We start from the raw sequence: 21,863 nt of genomic DNA, 5'->3' as shown, positions 1-21,863 counted from the left end.
CTGTATCAGTGTCATAGCTAAAACCACCTGATTTTTAAGAGCTGTCACAATTTTTCTGAAGTTATCAAGTACCCATATGGTAAAATGAGGGTAAATAAGTTGTATCTGAGTCAACTTTCGTTTCCAAAAAGAACCAATGGAAATATTTAAATGAATGATGGGGCCACAAGCCTAGCAAGGCTTGCTAAACTGTGGGTTTTGGCCAGCGTGGGATTTCTAAAAGCTGTTCTGTTCCAAGACTGAGCCTTTTTTGGTTTTTCACTGCTGGGTGCTTTATGGCAGATCTGAGGAAGTGCTGCCTAAACAGCTGCTCATACAAGAGCTACTGTGTATGGACAGACCAGAGTTGGCACTGCAAGTGTGTAACCCCTGACTAGTGTTTCAGTCACCCGTTCAAGCAACAGATAAATTCCAGACTAAAAATAGCAAGTTCAGGGCCCATGACAAGTATTTTGAGTCACCTACATAATAGGCTCTTTTGAAAACTTGTTAAAAGACAGGATACCAAGAAATGAATTTCCTAGAAAAACCCCAACCATTAAGTAGTGTGTATGCTTTTTACTTTAATGAAAGCCCATTTAGCAGCTAGTTGGAGGAAAAGTTACTCCTGTTGATTCCTTGCAAATTACTTCCTTAGCTGTCATAGAATTTTATTTTCTGTTTTTACAATTCAAAGGGAAAGAATTCTTGGACAGAAGCGGAGAGAAGGAAAGTAAAAGGATCTGTTATTTATCTTTATTGGCTGAGGTGTCTGCACAAACCTCCAGTGCTGTTTATGGAGTTACAGGCTGCATCTACATGTACAGTTCCCTCCCTGTTGCTGATGGGAGAATGCAGCCAGTGAAAAGTGGCAGCCAGCCCATGCTGGCTCTAAGGGCATCTAAGTAAAAAGGCATGACCTTCTAAAACAGCACAGAAAGTCTTCCTCCCAGCCAAGAAATCTTGATGAGTGTGTTGGTGACCAACAGTAGGCAGTGTGTCTGCTAGGCAAGCCCAGCCTCAACTGAGCTGACAGTTTGAAGAGCAATGAAACTCCTGTTTAGCTTTCCTAACACATTATTTTTTCAATAGCAGTTTTGTGGTCCCGCTAGCAAGCGGAACAGAGAACGGGGGAAAGGGGACCAAAATTTCTTATTCTGCAGAGAGTTTTAGAGCATTTGACTAAGATCACCATGACATTCTTGTTTGGTCTATGTAAACACAGAGGTGTCTCTGGTAGTAGTGGTCACGATGTAGAAGCATAAAGGAAATTTTAAAGGCTTTTACTGATTTGAGAAAGCCCCTAGCCTCCTTGTGAATATCCTGTTGCCATCACTCTTGGGTGCAGGCTACTAATGCTAGGAAGTGCTAGCTTCAAGTAAACATCAACTTTTTTTAGCTACTTACACTTTTAGTGTATGCACAGTAGTAGCATGCTTTATTCAAAACCTTGTGTTGGCATAGCCATGTGGCATTAAGGCAGTTTAGATGTGATGTGCAGCATTTATCTGCAATGCAGCAGAACACAGTAGCAGGAGAGCAGCCCAGCTTTTCTGTTGCTCCAATTCTGAAAGCTTTTAGTTGAACAGCCTCTCTGTACTGAGTTGTACTCTGAAATTGGCTCTGCTTCCCTTTCCCTGACTAACTTCAGCGAATGGTTGGAAGTATTTGTACCTTAACCCTCCTCCTTAAATGGGGTAAAATGTCATACATGTAGGACCTAAACGGACATAAATTTAGTGTTTGGGCAGCTGGTGGCTTGTAATGAGTTTGTCCAGAGGAAATTGTGGTGTGTTGCCATAATCTTTCTGCCCTCTAGCCTTCTAATTGAAGAAAAGACAAAACTGCAGTGGCATCTGCAAAGGCAGCAGCTGCCTGTGTGTCGAGTGTCAATGCAGGCAGGCTTGTGTTCTAGGGGAGGATGAAGATATTCAGGGAAGCTGGGTGGGAACCCATGCTCTGGATGCAGAAGTTCTTTCCCTAATCCTGTTTCACACAGGCTTGCCCATAAAGGGAACTTTCACAAGAAAAAGTGTATTGAGAGATGATGTTCTTACCTCTGCCCATAACCCTGGTTATCTCATCCTCCATGATGACAGAGGCACCCCAACTGAAGTGAGGGTGCAACAGAGCTGCTGCTTCTGTCACTGAATTTCTGTGATTACACTGTTGATATCTTGGTGTACTTCTGTGTCATTTTGTTATACAAATGCAGGCTGTGCTTAGTGCTTTAGAGAGACTGACTCTTTGAAAGGAACTTTTAATTGGAATAGCATCTGTCTACTTCATCTGCTCTGCAGTTGCTTGAGAGCCAAGAGGAGAGGCCAATCTGCGGTAGTGCCAGCTTGAAACAAACAACAATGGTTTACAGTGACTGAGAGAAAGAAAGAGCTAGCTTGGGTAATGAGATGGAAGAACTTGGCTGGAGTGGGTGCTTCTCCTCTGCTTATTGAAAATATCAGTTGTTAATTGCTTTAATGAGGTTTGTAACTAGAATTTTAAGTGAAGTTTTTTGTGTGTTTTATAGTATTTCCCTATTGGTGGTATATTTCATTTCCATTTGAATTCTGATGCTACAGCTGTACCTAATTCCTGGCACATATGTGGACATTAAGATGCCCATCTAATTAAGTGATTCCCAGAAATTGTTATAAATTTGTTTTGCCACCCTATTTTTCTTTATAATTTTTAAGTCAGGAAGTCTCAGCTGTTCTTGGCTATTGACATACAGGCTACTAACATACAGGATTAGTATCCCAGTTTGCCCAGGATTATATCCTCAGGATTATGTCCTTATAGAGGGATTGTCCTGATTGACATAATTTTGTTCAGAATTCCTTCCTTCTTCCCACCACCCAAAACCAAACGCCCAAACCTGTGACCTTCATTTATGCTTTCCAGGCAGCTTGCAACAGTACTGATTGACAAGTTAGGTTGTCAGATAATGTAACTTGAAGGGAGCATGTCCCTGTTTTTTTGACTGCATCTCTTTACATTTTAAATATCTCCAAACTTGTGGAGGCTGGCTAAATCTAAACTCTAGGTCCTTCCCTTGACAGTAATGGGCATACTGCTCAAGATGGTCTGCTACCTGTATAACAGGAAAGGATAACGGGGATGGTGATGGGTATGGAGGAAGCCAAAATACTTAGAGGCTTATATTTCAGCTGTGTGCCTCTTCCTCTGTGTCTCTCTTGGCTAAATTTACTGCCTTTCATAGTTTTCAGAAAGGAATAAGTGATCCTAGATATTCCAAACTTCCTACGAGTCCCAGCCATTAAGGAGATGCTTTCATAGGATCCCTCTCCTCTGTCTCTTTTTTGCATTTTCATAGATTCATTGAATGGTTTTGGTTGGAAGGGATCTTAAAGTTGGTCTAGCTCCAACCCCTCTGCTATGCACAGGGACACCTTCCACTAGACCAGTTTGCTCAAGGTCTCATCCAGCCTGGCCTTGAACACCTCCAGGGAGGGCACATCCACAGATTCCCTGTGCAACCTGTTCCAGTGTCTTACCACTCTCACTGTAAAGAATGTCTTCCTAATATCCATTCTAAATCTACCCTCCTCAAGCTTAAAACTATTCCCCCTTGTTCTGTCACTACAAGCCCTTGCAAAAAGTCTCCCCAGCTTTCTTGTAGGCCTCCTTCAGGTATTGGAAGGCTGCTATGAGGTTTCCCTGGAGTCTTCTCCAGACTGAACAGCCCCAACTCTCACAGCCTGTTCCCACAGGGGAGGTGCTCCAACTACCTTATGATTGTCTTCATAGCCCTCCTCTAGACCAACTCCAACAGTTCAATGTGCTTCTTGTGTGGGGGCTGCATAACTGGATGCAGTTCTTGAGGTGGAGTCTCACAAGAGCGGAGTAGAGGGGGAGAATCACCTCACTTGTCCTGCTGGTCACACTTCTTTTGATGAAGCCCAGGACATGGTTGGTCTTCTGGGCTGCAAGCACACATTACTGGCTCATGCTGAGTTGTGCATCAACCAACACCCCTGAGTCCTTCTCCTGGAGACTGCTCTCAATCCATTCTCTGCCCAGCCTGTACTTGTGCTTGGGATTGTTCTGGCCCAGGTGCAGGACCTTGCTCTTGGCCTTGTAGAACTTCATGAGGTTGGCAGGGGCCCACATCTTAAGCCTGTCCAGGCCCCTCTGGATGGCATCCCTTCCCTCCAGCATGGGCCAAGCAGCCCATGCAGCTTGGTGTCATCTCATTGGGCTCCATGGACTTGGGCACCTTCAGGTTCTTTATGATGGTCTTGAACCTGATCTTCGCTAGTAGTGGGCGGGTCTTCCTTTTGCCATTCCTCTACCTTTGCCTTTTGATTTGGGCAATACGCCTTGAGCCCTTGCCAGAGAAACCTGAGGCAAAGTAGTCATGGAGTACCTCAGTCTTCTCTGTATTTGTTGTGACCAGGTCTCCATTTTCCTTCTGGAGAGGCCCCATGTCTTCTATAACCTTCTTTTTGTCAGTGATGCACCTGAAGAAATTATTGTTCCCCTTTATGTCATTAGTCAAATTTAATTCTATCTGTGCTTTTGCTTTCTTAACCTGATCTCTGCTTGGGCAAGTTCTTTTGTAATTCTCCCATGTGGCCCATTCTTGCTACCATTTCCTACAGACTTCCCCATCCCCCTTCTTTTCCCTCCCCAGGTAAGCCCAGGAACACCTTGTTTAATGCTAAACTTGTCCAAATTTAAATACTGTGATCTGAAGAGATTTGCAGTAGGTGTCTGCCTCATCTGGAGTATCTTGAGTTAGGTAAGAGTTCAGCTGTTTCTGATGTTGAGACATCCTGATGTTTCAGGAAGGAAAAGAGGTACTTTTCCATATTGCATGAGAACTTTCACCAGCTTAGTTGAAACTTTAGCATGTCTGAGGATGGAAATTTTGGAGGGAGCAGACTTTGTTACAGAGATACCTGTGGACAGTTTATGAACGTGTTCTAATTTTAATCAATCTTTCTTCTTCTTTCACTTGTGCTTGTCATGTGCCCACACTTCTTAAAGTTTTGGCTTTTTCTTCTTTTTTTTTTTTTTTTTTTAAGATAAGCAGAAGAAAATGGGTACTTGAGGATGAAAGTTAAGCTCCTGTTCTCCAGACCTGAGAACTGAATCTCTCAGAAGACTTTTCCATGTTCTACCAGCAACTTCAGGGGGCCTTGCTGTGTTCGTAGTGTTACCTCCCCCTAGTGGTATATGTGTAAGACTATGGGCACAGTACTCTCCCAGCTCTAGTGGTAAACAGCCATGTCCTTGATTTTTTTTTTTTTTTTTAATCTAGCCATTCATGCCATGTCATGTAGATATAGATGCACTTGCTGTTCCTGTGAGATACTGAGCAACTTGCATAAACCATTCTGTTGACAGGCGCCCTTCCTTTTCTGGATACTGAACTGGATCTACATGATAACAGGCTTGAAGACAGCCACAATGCCACGGAAAAATTGATTATTCAGAAACAGTAGGATCTTTAACTTTGCCTTTAATGCCTCCACATTTTTGTTAATGAATGAGAATGATGAGGAAAGGTGAACTTGGTGTTGAAGGAAGAGACTGCTGCTCTGGTTTGAGCAAGCTTTTCTAACTCTCAGCTGGAGCCAAGACTGGATGGCATGTGCTCAGATGTGGAGCTTTGTGCTCTGTGTTGCCTTTAAAATTTCACATTCAACTGGTTGCTAATCAGAAGTGTCTGATGTAGGAGAGAATAACGCTTAACTGCTGGATAAAGACTGTATCCCACTGGGAAGGGCATCCTGAATGTGTTCACTGATCATCAGCTGTACAAACCAATATGCACTGTGGTGTGAACCACTTCACCAGAACCAACAGAAGTGGGACAAATTACTTTTGCATGTCTAAGATTAGATCATTGTGGCTGCTATGGCATTACTGCTGTTAAGATTTTAGAACTGAAGAAAGCATCTGGATGGTCATTTAGCTAACTGGGTTGTACCACTGAGGATTTTTGTTCCTGTTGCAAGTGTCCTCAGCCCACACACTTCTTAGTCTCTTCTTACTGTTTTTAACATCCTTTTCTAATCTTCTGTTCCTCATACCAATCAATAGACACTAGTAGCCTTTTTGTATTGCAAACAACAGTTCCTGCAACTGGGTTAGGGCAATCCCAAGCACAAATATAGGCTAGGTGGAAAATGGTTTGAGAGCAGTTCTCAGGAGAAGGACTTGGAAGTGCTGTTTAATGAAAAGCTCAACATGATCTCACAATGCGCACTTGCAGCCCAGAAAGCCAGCTGTATCCCAGGCTGCATCAAAAGAAGCAAGGCCAGCAGGCTGAGGTGATTCTCTCCTCTACTCTGCTCTCATGCAACTTGACCTCAAGTACTGCATCCAGTTCTGGGGCCCCCAACATAAGAAGGACATTGAACTGTTGGGGGCAGGTCCAGAGGATGGCCATGAAGATGATCAGAGGGCTGGAGCAGCCTCTCAGAGTTGGGGTTGTTTGGTCTGGAGAAGAGAAGGCTCTGGGCAGGGAGACCTTCTAGCATCTTTCTGGTATTTGAAGGGGGCCTACAGAATAGCTGAAGAGGGGATTTTTACAAGGGCATGAGGAACTTCAAGGTGGAAGAAGCTAGATTTAGATTAGGTATTGGGAAGAAATTCTTCCCCATGAGTGGTGAGGCACTGAAACAGGTTGCCCATACAAACAGTGGGGGCTCCAATCCCAGAAATGTCCAAAGCCAGGTTGGATGAACCCTGACCAACTTGGCCTAGTAGGAGATCTCCCTGTCCATAGCAGAGGGGTGGGAACTAGGTGATCTTTGAGGTACCTTCCAGTCTAAGGCATTCTATGTTTCTATTTTAGCTTTTGCATTTCGACTCTCCACTTAACTAGGAATAGCTTTAAGTCAAAAAGAGCTTTCTTTGTTTCTGAATTCATAATTTTTGATCACTTAAACTCTTTTTATTCTCATTTTTATCTCCTTTCATCCTGACCCATAAGTCCCCTGAAACAATGGAATGCTTTGAAATGAGGGCCACATGGGTTTCCCCTTTTTTCATACAAATGCCTATTTGGTAGTATTCTTTTACCTATACTAAGTGTAATCCATCCATAATCTCACCCATTTTTCTATAAGAAGAACTTCTCCTCTGGATAATTTTTGGCATTGAGACTTAAAGCATTGTCTTACATTGGGGCAGTGCCATCCATATCTGCAGCTGAACTTGTTTAGAGCTAACTCTATTGGGCTAATCTTTTAATCTATTAAATGGATACTTCTAGAAGATCTGGTCCTGTTTTTCTAGTTTGATTTTTTGATCACTTATGCTTGCCATCTTCCAGAACTTGGAGAGAAATCTCTGATTCATCCAATCTGAGACTTTCATATGTCCAAATCGTAAGGTGGTCTTTCCCTCCTTTTTCTTAATTTTTCTCTTGCTGTCAAGTTGCTTCCTATCTCACTGAACAAATTATGGCTTTAACTTTTTTCTTGCTGCACTTCTCCTTTCTCTCCCAATATTAAAATCTGAAGTAAAAACTAAAGAAAATTACTCCTTTGTTTTCCAGTACTGCAAATGGGATGATGGACAGTGAATAGGCAGTGAGCATGAGGGGCAGCAGGCTAATTTGGGAGCATGATTTATAGTGGGAAATAATTCATAGGGCAACTAATGTGCTTTAAATTTTAAAGCCCCAGATAACTGTTTAATTAGTAAATACTAGTAACAATGTCAGATCCACTCTTGCAGTGTCCCAGGGTCAGCAGACTAGAGTGTGCAGGTATTTTTTAGCTGCCTCAGCAAAATTCAGTCCTTTGGCATAAACTGTTGTAGGAAGTGGCTTCAGAAGCTGTCAGATCTTTTCCCTTGGTCTCACAAAGTAATGTTTCTGTTCATTTCACTGCTGGGACTGTGACCACCCCTGCCAGAGGCTAAATAGCAAACAGTTGGAGAAGTTGTAATGCTTTAAACTGCTACAACTGTTTACTACATAATGCATGTCTGTGCCCCAAGGTCTTTTGCCAGTAGCCTGGAGAGAACTCATGCAACCTAAATAACCACAGGACTGTCTTCCAATACATGGTTGAACTTAAGATGTGTTAAATAACATGAAATCTAACTTTGCTGGTGTTTTTTGACTTGTGAATACTCAAGCAGAAATCAGCTCGTGTCCTGCCCACATAGTTAATGCAAACAGGAGAGAGTGCTGAAAAGAAATGTCCATCTTCCCCTTTCCCAGCTATTTGAATTTAAGGGTTTTGTTCTATTTCGGTTTTTCTGGGGGCTGCTCCCTGTCAACATGCTTCTTATGGTTTTTGTTCTGTCTTTTTCTTTCTTTTCCCCTTCATCATCTACTATTTGCAGCACCTTGTCTCCCTCTTACTGGAGCGGAACATGGCAGTGCTTTGATTTTTGTGAACAGCTTCATAGCACTAACGAGACCCTTGCAAGACCACCATTCAGCTATGCACAGCCCCTATAAGGCCTACCCTGGATTTCCCTGCTTAATTGTAGTAGGATCAGCCACACGTATATTGCAAATAAAATCAGGCAAACAGAAAGCATAAGTTTTTTTTCTCTGTCATTACAGCTGTTGTGGAGTGGTCAGGCTCCTGACCTAAGCATGTTTTTCATGCCTAACATAAAACTTGAGATCATGGAGGCACAGTAGTTCAGATGGGAAAAAATGCTTTGATTTTGCTTGAACAAACAAGTACCAGAGTTACCTTTTGGGCTTCTCCCCTCCATTTGTGTTGTGTACCAGAGTTCAAATTTGCTATGATGTGATGAAGATACACATCATCTTTTACAGAAAATGTAACTTGAATGCAGCATGTCAGAGAACTATAGTCTACTGTTTTGGTAGTACTCCTCCTTCGTTTGTTTTTGTTACGGCTTTCTTTTGTGTAGAGGAGCTTTGTGTTACCTCTTGTACCAAAACTTCAGTGATTTACTGGTACAGTTGTCCTCTGGACTGATTTCTAGAATGGTTTAGGTTGGAAGGGACCTTAAAGATCATCTCTTGCCATGAGTGTGGACACCTTCTACTAGACTAGGTCACTCAAGGTGTGATCCATCACCTCCCGGGAGGGGGCATAATGTGAACCTTGAAGATGCACAAGAAAGGTGATTTGAAGAAGAGCTGAGAGTGAACAGGAATAGAAGCAAGGAGATCTTCTGCACGACTGGTACCAATCAGAGTAAACCAAACCTTTCAGGAGTGCTCAGCTTCAAGGAAGCGTGGTCGCAAATAAGTGTTTTGTCTTCTAGGAAATTCACCCTCCCTGGTGCCTTTTCACTTTGGCGTTCTGGCAAGCTGAAAAACTTTGACAGGCAAGAGTTCAAAATGTGTATCTGACAAAATTCAATGTGCTGAACAGCTCTTCTGAACACAGATTCACCTTTGGCATTTACACAGGTCGATGGATGCATATTTTGATAAGTTTACTCTATTAATGGTAACTGCAGGCACCCTATCTTAACAGTATTTATAATGAGCTGCTTAAATAGTTAGGAGGTTTACTGTCTATTTGGGGAATTTCTAGTTTTAAGTGTGATGGGAATTAGTGTAAAGTCAGGACAGTAAACTACTAAGTGCATTATTGTTATGAATAAATCCTTTCCAGTTCTGATGGCTTTTTCTGAATATCTTTATAATCTGTGGAAGACTTCTTTTGTCTCCTTTTACCCTTGTTCAAAGCTCTAACAAGTCTATAACATTAGGGTAGAAACCCCCTTATTGCCAGATTGTTACATTTACTAGTATTATGATTAATTTCAGCAAACGCCCACACTTCCTTTCTGACTAAAATGCAGGCTGAAAGAATCAACCTGCTAATTGGGCAAAGAATATGCTTCATCTGTTTTTATTAATTAGATTTAACAGCCTGCATGGGTGTGCTATCATGTTCTTGCACATTTTCCTTCAGAGGTGGGGATTGAGAAGCTTAATGGTCTTTCTCCTTCTACCGTAATCGACTTCTGTCCTCACACCCAAATAAATGTGGAACAGTTGACATTTTAGCTGGCACTTCTGATATAGGTAGTTGTTAGGCACATTGGTGCTTAATTTTGTTAGATTAAGTCAGTCCCATTTATCTTCCTTGCTAATGTTTGGATTCTTCTTTTACCAAGTAATAATTTTGCTGTTACCCATAACAGCTGCTGTTGGAGCTATTGAATTATTTCACAGTTGTTGTAATTTTGCAAATTGCTGGAACCACCACATTTTGGTCAAAATGCTTCTTTAAAGGATCTTCAGAAGCATCATTGGGGTACAAGACAACAGCTACTGGGGATAGCGGTCTTGTCCCCTTCACCCTGACTCTCAATCCACCCTCCCCTTTGGAAACATAGAGCTTCATGCAGTGGCCATGCATTGGTTTAGATGGATCAGGTGTGACTGAGGAGCTGTGTCCGTGACCTCACACTGCGGGTGGGATTTATTGTGGGGAAGAGGCTGAGACCAGAATGTTTTGATTGTGCAGCGAGGTGCTGCTTTACCATTTTGAAGTGCCTTTTATAATGAGCAAATGCAAAAAATGGCCAGCAGAATATTTTTTTTGCATAATTTTAAATGAACTAACAATGATATCTGTGGATGATAAACTCTCACTGGGATTACAGAGCTCAGGGGCCCTTCAAACCATGTGGACTGTTGTTCTGACTCGGGGAATGATGTATCTGATGTGGTGGTGATGCAGATGGATAAGTATACGGGTGGAGAAGGTTTAAAAAAATTCTCAAATAACTCTGTGCCTTAGACTGTGCTTCATTACAGGCACTAGAAATCCATGTTGTCTTTGTAAGCCAACTTCAAGCAAGGGAGATCTTCCACAGTGTAGCAAAATAAGTAATTAAGAATGTTTTCAAAGCAATTTTGTGACTTGCTGCAGCTTTTATCCAATTCTTCCCCGACCTCTTTTTCAGTCTCTTGCTCAGTACCATGAGAAAAGCATGACCTGTGCTGCTGAGTTAGAGCTGTCATACCCTCTGTGGCCAAAGCTTGTCTTTCTGCTGTCCTGGAATTATGGAATCAAGCTACTGTGCCTTGCTGATTTCCTTCTTATCTGACTTCAGGCAGATGAGGTTATGTGTGCTATCACTAGGCTGCTTTTGAGGTGAATTAAAGGATATCCCTCTGGACTAAGTGGGACTTTTTGCTTTTCAGGAAGAAGAGATGCCAGATGTAGAAATTGACATCGATGACCTTCTTGATGCAGCCAATGAAGAGGAGAGAGCTCTCAAATTACAGGTAATATTATTTTCTAATTTTAAATCAGAATGTGGTTGATTTAATGCATCTGGATACATATTTTGTACTTGAATCCACTGTAAGCGTAGAATTAGAACTGAGAGCTTTCTAGGTGTGAGGTTAGTCTAATCTACTGGACTGTACAAAGGTAATGAAAATCCTTTCAGATAAAACATTTCTGGAAGGTGAGAGATAACAGGAGTAAAAATGTTCCAAAAAAATCCAGTAGTACAGTGAGATAAGCTGAGACAAGTTAGATTCATTCTATATTTTTACAAGCATGTAAAATGAAAAACTGAAAGCATAGAAAAAGAAAGAACAATCACATAAAAATATTATGTAGCTGAGAGGCAGTTATGATGACCAGATAATTTCTGTGATTCACTGCAGCAGAAGGTGTACACATGCATACAAATAGACTAGCAACCCTCCTTTGTCCTTAGGATACTGGAAATTATTTCTTTGTCTATACTAGCTAGCGTCTCTGTTAATATTCTTTTCAGATGTGCTAAAGGAAGGAAACAGGTCCCAGAGCAGTGGTTTGCCCTCAGCTAACTTCTGGGAGGTGACTAACATGGTACTTAGAGGCACTACATCTGATGTGCAGTGCCTGCAGGCACATTTTTCTCAGTTCCTACTGCCCAGCCACAGAGATATGGGGCATGGCCCCAGGCTGTTTACTCAGAATTCATAAATAGCTTTGCTTCTGCCTAAAGTGGCTGCTGCAGCTGCCCTGCTAGGAATGCCTGACCTAGCTAACTTCTGTGTTTCTGTACTACAAGGGGGTGGTGCCCTCACAGAAAGCTACCTTTCACATGTGTATTACTGGGAGAAATGTATTTAGATTCTCCTGTTTTTCTTGGAGAAAGGAAATTTTGTAACTTCCAAGCTGGAGGAGGAAGCCATCGTTTCTCTCCTGTTGCAAATCATTTGACCTAAGGAGCAAAGATTACTTGGATTTCAGTATTGTCTTTGTCCAGTGATTCCTGGTTCTTGCTCCTTTTCTCTTGCTATTGTCTTGCTAGGTTTCATACTGTAGGCTTGTTTGTATTCACTGTTGTTCTGTACTGGAACTGACACTTTCATATTTTGCTTCTAGGAAACTCTTGTAGATTGCTACAAACCAACAGAGGTAAAAAGACTTTTCTTAAATACTATTCGCATGTGGAAAGTGTATCTATGCTCAAGCTAAAGGAACTTTTAACAAACATTGCTGATAAATAGTAAATATAGACATATTAATGAGGAAGTGCTGGGCTTGAGGCTTTATAGCCTGGCAATGTTTTGTGCTTGTCACTTGACTGCAGTAGGAACAGGGCTGGGTCCTGTGGAGGAACTACTGATCATTCCATCTGAAGTATCAATATTGTCTTTTATAAGGTCCTTATTAACTGATGCTTAAATCTGTCATGTTACAAGAGAACTAAACACAATTGTCATAACATAGTTACAACCCTACTATATTTGCATGACATTTTAACTTGAGAGCTGGACTGTGTGCTTTTCAATGTGAAGACATTTAATTTTTTTTTCTCTGAGACTGAAGTTGTTTATTCTGGGAACAGGTCTGTAGATATGTGGCTCAGCCCTTTTGTGAATGGGTTTGAATACAATTGTGGGGTAACCTGAACTAACAGGATTAAGTTCAGTATTCAACTTGAGTAGTCATTAATGTGCCCAGTGCAAATACAGTCTACCTCTCATATAGCAGTGTGTGTTTACTAGGAAGAGCAAATACTGTAACAAAAACTTGGACTCATTATAAATAAGGAAGTCCAGGTTGTGGGTCAGTTTCTGGGTTAAAAATTACTGAGTCAGTGCTTTCCCATCAGTGGCGGCTGCTCAGTATTTAACAGAGTGGGTGGCTTAAAATATTCCTCTACTCAGAGACCTTTCGACTGTGCTTTACTAGAAGCCAGGTATTTGGGTTTTGAAACAAGACTTCATATAGCTTGGTTCCTTTGTAACATCTGCAGCTGTAGCCACTTCAACAACTGGGGCTTAAGGATAGTCAGGCTGTCACGAAGAACCACTGGTAGAAGTGGAACACTTGTATAAGTTATTTTCTTTAGGGTCTTTATGTTTTTATTGATTTCTGTGGCATCAGTTCCTGTGGTAGACTGGGGAAATTCTCCAGGTTTGCTATTGCAGTTACTGGTACCAACTTTTGACAGTGCAGAGAACTGACTTCAAGACCTGCATTTTAACTCTTGTATAGCTTGGTCTGTTTGTACCTTGGTTTCTTCACAGCAGGTAACATGTCTTCCATTATGGAGATGCCAGGCCAGAAAATAAGCTGTCTCACTGTAGTAATGCCCTACTACAGATGATCACTGTCAGTCTCCTCCAGCCTTCTTACACCAAGAGACAGACTTGTGGACTGATGCAGCATGTGGAGCCTGACATAGTTCTTGTCACAGTGGGGGTCATGAGTAGGTGGGAGGAAAAATTTAGGAAGAATTTAGCAGCCATTAATGTGATGACCTTTTATCTCTCACGTTAACTGAAAGCACATGAAGACAAAGAATCAATTATCCTTCTTCCTCTTTCACTGAACATGTAATATGATTTTTTTTCTTAGTTCCAAGCCTTGATACCTAACACAAGGATAAATTTCAGAGCTCTGGTAAGGGTATGTGACAGATGTTAGTGAGTTTTCCACAGGAAACCTTTGTCATAGAACTGTTGTGGTTTAAGCTTTCCTGGAGTCCAAAAGCCCAAATGGAACAGTTTTAGATTGCTTCCCCTCTTCCTTTTCCCTGGTAGGGGAAAACAAATTAGGCAGGAGAAAAGAGAAGTAAAATTACAGAAGAAAGAGTCTTGAATTGATTTGGAAGTTAAAAATGTAAGTTTAACAAAAATATAAAAGGCATTTGAGTAAAAGGAAGGCTACAAGAGTATAAGGAAAAAGGGTAAATAAAAATAGGTACAAAACCAGGCACAGCTGGCAAAAGATTCTCTGGATGCAATGTGGATTCTCTTTAGATGCAGTCCCTAGGAATTTGGATGCAGCATGGAACAGGCCCCACCACATGCTTGCCGCAATAGCTGGAGCAGCAGGAGCAGTGTCTCGGGCAAGCGAGGACAGGGGCAAGAGAGAGACAGGAAATGTCTCCACTTTAAAAGGCTGTGGACAGGAGGTTGGAGTGGAATAGATTTTGACCCAGGGATCCCTTCCCCTGGGAGGGGGGGGACCAAGTCTCTCTGCCCACCTGGGTCAGGTTTCTTTGTCTACCTGGGGGCTAGGTTCTTTTCAGCCCACCCCCTCCTGGGCTGGGTGCTCCTGGCACAAGAACTGTAGCAAGTATTTGTGCCATGTTTGTAGATTAAGATGACACAGCAGTTCACAGGAAACAACATCCTAGATACATGTTTGCCTTCAAGGCACTTGGATCATGGTGAGATTCTAATACTGGACTTGTGACTTGTCTCTTTAGTCATCTGCTGATGGGATGGAGACAGTTCTTTTACCTGGGATAATATCCATCTTGTCAATCTTTTGAGATAGTCAAGCTGAGGAGTACCTAACCCACTCTTTGTGAGGATAAGTGCCAAAACTGGAGTAATTTCATCAATAGCATAATCCCAGCAATACTGCAGGACTTTTAACCTAGGTCACTTAAAAACAGTCTGCATGTGGCAGGTTGAAAAAAAACCCCAATCACTAGGAGCAGCCTTTGAGCTGGCTTAAACTTGCTATATGAGAGTCCACACCTTGCCTAGAAAATCTGCAATCCTTTCATATTTGCAGATCATTCAAAGCTACTGAGGTAATTGGTTTGTAAAAGGATTTCTAGAAGATTTGTGCAGATAAGCTGATGGAATTTTTCCTGACACATATACAGTCAATCAAGCATGATAGGGATTTTAGTATCAAGAGTTCTATGGTTTGCAAAAGACAGTAATCCCCAGCTGGGGAAACATTTATGCGCTATGATGCTTTTGCTGTTCAGAACATAAGGAAAAATAGTGCAGGCAGAAAGTTTAACTTAAAGCTTTTATCCCATGTATTTTTTAAAAAAGAAAGAAAGAAACAAAAATATATATAAAAAGAAAAAAACACATACCAAAACCAACCAAACATAAAAACCACCACCACCAAAATATCCAAACCAAAACCCCACCAAAAAATACCCCACCAAAAAACCCCAAGAAACCCTACCCAAACCATCACAAATGAAAACAAAACACAAGAAATATGCTTGAATTTTTGTTAAGTCTGTTTTGCATAGCATCTTCCAAACTAATGATTAAGGAAAGACTGAGGGATTTTTGCATATTCTGTGGACTGATTTATCAGAAGCAGAGTTCTCCAGGTCATTTGAAAGGTAGGAGTTCTCAGCCTCTTTAATGAATTGGCTAAAGATAGCTGATGGTAACTTATGAGAAACTGCTTGTGAAACTGTTCTTCTAAGGGAAATATAGCTAGATTGTTTAACATGCTCTAAAATAGTCAAAGCTTTCCTAAGGTAGCAGTTGTGGCTGTTTGCATGGACATATGCTTAATATGGGAACTTTGTTGTAGACTCATGTAGTTTACCCAAACAAGGCAACCAAAAATTAATCGGGGAAAGTGTATGACTTCTGGGTGCCATTTAAGTTTACGTTAATGATCCTTAAATTAAAATGTTGATTTGGTAATCAAGATTCATAAGGAATATGACTGATGTGTCATTCAGTCATCAAAAGTTAGCTTTGTAAATTGTGCCAGAAAATAAAAATAACTTCTAGGCACAATTTGCCAACTTGGCTGTTTCTACAAACATAAGTAGTAAAAAAAAAAAAGCCCAAAACAACCCAGTAGCCAAGATACATTTGGTAACTAGCAAACTGTTAACCATTGCAATATATGATTTATATTTATGCTTTACATTGTTTTACTTGAGCCATGCTCTCCTTGCTGCATGTCGTTAAGTTGCACTTGTTGAAGGTGAGTAGCTACCTGACTCAAGGCATAGGCTTTGGGATCTCAGATGTGGACAGTGCCTTGACACATGATGATGGTCTTCTCACCATGCAAAATTAAACAGTGCTAGAAGTATTCTTCAGATAATTTACTTTTTTTCCACTTCCTCTTCTCTTTTGTTGCTATCATACCTATCAGTACATATCATGTAGTCTTCATGAAAGAACAGCAATTCGTTTTTAGAGCTGCACAAACTTAAAGGGTATGCTATCTGCAAAATCAGTGCCATAATCAAATCTTGGACCTGAACATTTGTGGTTGAAAAAGAGCAAGTAACAGAGCGTCATCCTGCATCACCCATGTGCCAGTGCAGGCAATTGCTTCACTTGGAGCCGGCTGGCTGTATGTCACCTGTGGAAAATCCCACTCAGATCTTTTTCAAGTTGCTGCCTTGGCTCTGTCTATGCAATGGAGAATCTAAATACAGGGCATTGGGAATTCTGAGTCTCATGTTAGCAATGAACATAGCAAAGAAATTAAATATCTTTAATCTTCATGATACCTGAAAATTCACAGATCTGCTTGGGGGTCTGCCCCTACAGTTAGGTGCATTTTGACAGCAATACAAAGTTTATAGATGGTGTGAAAGTTGCTTGACAATCTCAAGTAAATATCTTATTTTGCAAAAGGTACTTGTGGTACCACTTCAGAATCTAAGGGGAGGAACTCCACTCCCTAGATGTAGCATACTGAAAAGCGACTGACCCTGTCTGCATTTCATGTCCAGAGAAAACTTGCTTCAAACTCTTCGGAGTTGTGCGAGGAAACAGACAGAGAAATGATAGAGATGTGTCTCAAATGGGGTTAGCCTTAGTGGGTCCAGAATACCATAGATTTCCCTGTCAGATGCCCCTTCCTGTAATGCTCTTTCAACTTCTGTGAAGCAGTTGGACAGTTTCCAGTTGCAGTGTCTCGTTGCTGCCTTGATGGTGATGTGGTGTAGAGTATTTGCAGCTTTAACAAATGACTATAGTAAAGTCTTCCAGAGGGATGAACTGAACTTCAACCCATTCGTTCCCCAAAGTGGTTTTAATCTGATGTTTTGGCATGGGAGTTTAGCTTTTTATGTAAAAGGATGTTGAAAGGGAAAGCTAATTGCATTAATCCCAAATAATCTTTCAAAAATCACTTTCTAGAGAATACTTGTATGGTTTCATTGCAGAGCTTCATTTGAGTTTGGATTGTAAGTAAAAAATCCTAAAATTTGTTGTGAAGACCACCATGTGACATTAGCGTTGCATTATCTAGCAGGTCTTTGCAATGATGAAAGGATAACACAGAACCAATGCATCGTGCATCGAAAGCTGTGATTTTTTACAGCAAACCTGTCTTGCTCCTTTTCCTAAACTCTGAATGGATAAATACTGTACTCTGGGAAGTTTAGAGTGGATATTGTTGTGGTGGCTTGTGTCTGTATGGAAAAAGATAGCTTCTAGAGGATGGAATGGGAGTGTTTGGGAGCTCACCCTGACATATCTGTTGCTCTGCCCTTGCTGCTCTTAGTTGAAGCCACAGCTAGCGTTGGCGCAACAGTACGTGCGGTGCAGTGCAGACGTGCGGTGCAGTGCAGACGTGCATAAACTGGCAGAAAAGTAAATTGCTCTGCTGGGGTGATACCTGCCAGTACTGTTGTCCATCTAGAAAAACCTGACATCTTTCTCCAATCAAAATACGTATTTCCAGATATTTTATTAATGCATGGTGTAGCACCCAGATAATGTGTCTCAGTGTGACTTCTTTGAACTGTACTGTATTGTCATTTAGGTAGTGACCTTGTTCATGGAAATTTTAGCCTCAGGCATTCTGCCAGGAAGTCACAGGTTTTGTCCCTTTACAGCAACTTGACTGACTAAATCCATAATCACATTCCATGTTTAGATTTCATGCTAAGAACTTTTTTGTAGGTGTATACATAGTACTGTGGGTAAATGTTATTCTCCCAATTTGACAGCAAAGGGGTGACAGAGCTTTTAATGCATCTGCAGTTGTTATAAGAAATTGCATATCAAGAAGATTTGAGGTGATGGTGCAATTCTGTGGGAGAATAGACTTACAATTTAAAAAAGAAAACGTGCTGGAACTAGGAAAGATGTCCCTGTGAATAAAGAATGGTCCACAATGTATTTATTTGTTAGTTTGTTCATTTATTTTCAGAATAATCTCATTTGCTGAGCTCTACAACATTTTTTAATTTAACTTTAGCCACTGGTCCTACCTCTGACTCATTGTTCCTGGTCCTTAGTGGTCAGCCTTGTCAGAGAGCTGAGCCAGCTTAGAAAAATAGCATGACAAGAGGAAAAAGTAGAGTCTTCTGCTTCAGCTGAGTATACAGCCAGCCAAGGTGCTAGTGCCGGCATGGAAAGTGATAAGGGAAACACCTCTGTGGCAGGAGTGCTGATTTCTGAGTAGTCTTAAACTGTGAAAGTCTACCTTGACTATTTGCACTGTATCCAGCTGTAGATTTTGCTTGATTCAATAGCTGGTAGAAGGCCCTTTGTAGTAAATGCCAGAAAGATGACTAGCACCTGAGCCCGAGCACTTGTGCAGAGGAAAAGATGGTTGTTGCACCTCCACTGTGTGATGAGTATATGCATATAAGGTTCCTGGAGATTAGGCCAGAGAAATTCCAGCTTAGCAGTAAAAGCTTAAATGAAAACGCATAGTTTGCTTTGATTTCTTTTTTAAACTGAAAATCGTGGTATTATGGGATCATAAAAATTACTCATATTTTCTGATCTTTATTCCTAGGAATTTATCAAAGAGCTGCTAACTCGGATAAGAGGAATGAGGAAACTCAGCCCCCCTCAAAAGAAGAGTATATAAATAATTCAAAGTAGTAGCACTCTGTAAAAGACATGGCAAGGGAAATGGGACTTTGAATACAAGACCTTTATTGTTGTATTTCTCCACAACTTTTTTTGATTTAATTCAGTTTTGACTCAAGGAATTATATATTTTTTTTTGGTGTGTTTTAAGGGTTCTTTTTTAAGTGTCTAATTTTCTTAATCAAGAATATCAACGATTTGGATGCTGCTTAACTTTCACTAGAGGATTACTGAAGCAAGTGAAGAATCCAAGAGTTATTAGTGATGAGGGGCAGCAAGCCTACATGGTGAACCAGAAGATCTTGTAAATTTACAGAGCTAGGATATTTCTCCATGCAACTAGTTGGATAACATTTTTCAAGTTGGTTGTACATTTAACTCATGGATGTCAAATTTCTTGTGCTTGTCTGTACATAAATTATAAAGTGGGTTGTGAATACTGTTTCACATGGATGGAAGGAAAAGTACAGTAAATTATTTAAATGGTGATTATTGCAAATTTGTTACCAGAAGGTACCAATTTAGATTACTAAAATGAATGCTGCCAGTTTTCTAAATACCCTTAAAGCAGCCCAGTGAAGAATTTCATCATATCTCCTTGTTTAGACTGCAGCATATAAGAAGTGGGAATTTTAAGGGCTTAATTTCTAAACTTAAAGTTATTTGACTGACCTTCATGCTTTGCCAGATCATTTCCTCTCCACCTCATGCTGTCTTAGAACTGTGCTAACCTATACTGAATACAGGCCTACAGTGATATCTAGGGAAATGTCCATCACCATTTAAAAGCTGCTTCACAGTGAAGGAAAGGCAGTGCCAGCAAAATTAATTACAGGCACTGTCTTGCGTTCAGTGATGTGATCTTAATCAAATGCAGATTCCTTGCCTACTAAGGCAGGCAAAGAATATTAGAATATTTGTTTATGGCTCTGCCATGAGGAGTGGGAAAACTTCGTAGCTTTGGCTCTCTTACTTGTAAAAGTGAGAACGGAAGAGAGATGCCTGCTCCATCCTGAAAATGTCCTAACAGAAATGTTCAATAAGCTACCATATGCTGGTAGGTGACACTAGTCAGGCATTTTATATCAAGGGTGCTCTGAACATATTTTATTTTTCAAAAGAAATACATGTTTGTGAATTTTATGTATACTGGCAAGCTTTTTTTAATGTATTTAATTTTGTAATGTTTACTGATGATTTTATTTACCAGATATTTACTCAAATAAATGGAAGAACTTGTGACTTGTTACATGTACACTTTACAAGACTACTGTTGCTGAGTAGGTTGGTAAATGGACTTGTTCATCAAAAAAGAAACCTGTGAGGTGGTAAGTAAATGGGAATCCAGCTGTATAGACCCCATTTGGCTTTTATTGTGCCCAGCTATCACTCAAACTACTGTAACCTGGTACCCAGCTTCACTTTTGAAAATCATCTGCAGATAAGGTCTCCCTTTGTGTGCCCTGGGAGCTTTTTAAACAGGAGGGGGGGGGGGGTGGGGAAACCTCCTGAAAACTGCCAGGTAAATGCTGCTGCTTCCTTTTTTCCTTCCACCAGAAGTGAATGTTGAGGGTGACTTGCACTGGGTGGATTTCAGTTCTCTACTAAAGGTGTAGCAGAAGGGAGTGTTTCAGCAAGCACTCTACCTTTCTTTCCTTCTGCACCTCTCTGAATTCTCAAGAATTTCCAGCAACTCGTTGGTTTGCCTGCAGCACCGTATGTTTAAATCTCGTATCTTGTTGAAGTTGTAATTCAAGATCTTTGGCTTCCTGAATTTTCCAGCAAAAACTTTTAAAACTGTGAAGTGAAATCCGTGCTCCGGGAGAATGGGAAGGAGGTTGTGATTTTGTCTGGTTTTGTTTGGGATTTCCCACTGCAGTTGTCAGTGTTATCAGTGGGATGTCACTGGCTCTTTAAGAGGCCCATGTGAATGATCTGTTGCCACAAGGAAATTGTCTCCTTGATCCATGCTCCTTGTGGAAGATCTGGGGTAGGCAGACCTAAATTAACAGGTTTGTATCAGTATCACATTTTGGAGGGGAGTTACAGTAAAAGCTTCCCAAGTAAGGGGCCTATTGATTCCCCCCCCCCACTTAACTCCAAAGTCAGAAATCAATGGTGTTAGAAATCTTAGTTACTGCAAACTTCTGATGTTTGACTAGGCATAGTCTGTCACAGGTTTGTACTGGTAAGCCTTTGGTTTGTAAACCATCGAGGGTGTTTTGTGAACACTAAGATATGTCCAAACTGGAAAAAAAGCTTCTAATTTGAGACTTACGAGCAATGCTTAGAATTCTGAGCTCGTGTCTGAAATGCTGTCTGGTTGTGGGTACTTTTCCCTGACATATTCATTCATGTGCATTTAACATATGGGCTGAAACAACTGAAAGCACACAATACACCTGCTCAACCTCTGAGCTGGTTACAGCTGCTACATTTTGTAGATGATATTTAGAAACAATCTGAAGTCTGAACATTAGAGGTTCTAGCAATTTCCACATCCACAGATGTTTGTGACTTATTTAAAATATTTTTTTTCCTCCCTTTAGAATAGTGGTGTGCAAAATCAGAAACGTCAAGTGATGGCAACTACATCAATTCTCACCTCCTGCAACAAAATGCTACTCCACGAATATTTTTTCCCTTGCATTCCTTGACTAAAAAATGCCTGGTCAACTGCACATCACACATTTGCAACTTTTGTCGTATTTGTCTTGCACTGAAGAAGCTGCAGAAAATAGCAGTCTGCCCCTTCTAAAACCAATTGGTTTGGTGATATGCTTAGAAATGACGAAAACTGGGGCAGTCTTTACTATGTTCTTGTCTTATATGAGTGGGCAGTCACTTCTGTGAAGGGTTTCCCTTACTCCACTTT

At 40.9% G+C, this 21,863-nt stretch overlaps 1 protein-coding gene across 1 annotated transcript in view; it reads left to right on the top strand.

Moving 5' to 3' along the window:
- Nucleotides 1-18,986, top strand: part of PPP1R14C (protein phosphatase 1 regulatory inhibitor subunit 14C) — a 55,823-nt gene extending 36,837 nt beyond the window's left edge. The window contains exons 2-4 of the mRNA XM_054396539.1: nucleotides 11,114-11,197; nucleotides 12,297-12,329; nucleotides 18,912-18,986. Coding sequence (XP_054252514.1) covers nucleotides 11,114-11,197; nucleotides 12,297-12,329; nucleotides 18,912-18,986 — 192 coding nt within the window. The remainder of the gene's footprint in view (nucleotides 1-11,113; nucleotides 11,198-12,296; nucleotides 12,330-18,911) is intronic.
- Nucleotides 18,987-21,863: the final 2,877 nt, after the last annotated feature.

This window comes from Indicator indicator, chromosome 2 (assembly GCF_027791375.1).
Source record: "Indicator indicator isolate 239-I01 chromosome 2, UM_Iind_1.1, whole genome shotgun sequence".
NCBI classification, from domain to species: Eukaryota; Metazoa; Chordata; class Aves; order Piciformes; family Indicatoridae; genus Indicator; species Indicator indicator.
The sequence above is the reverse complement of the archived record's forward strand: the minus strand, read 5'-3'. Positions and strand labels throughout refer to the sequence as shown.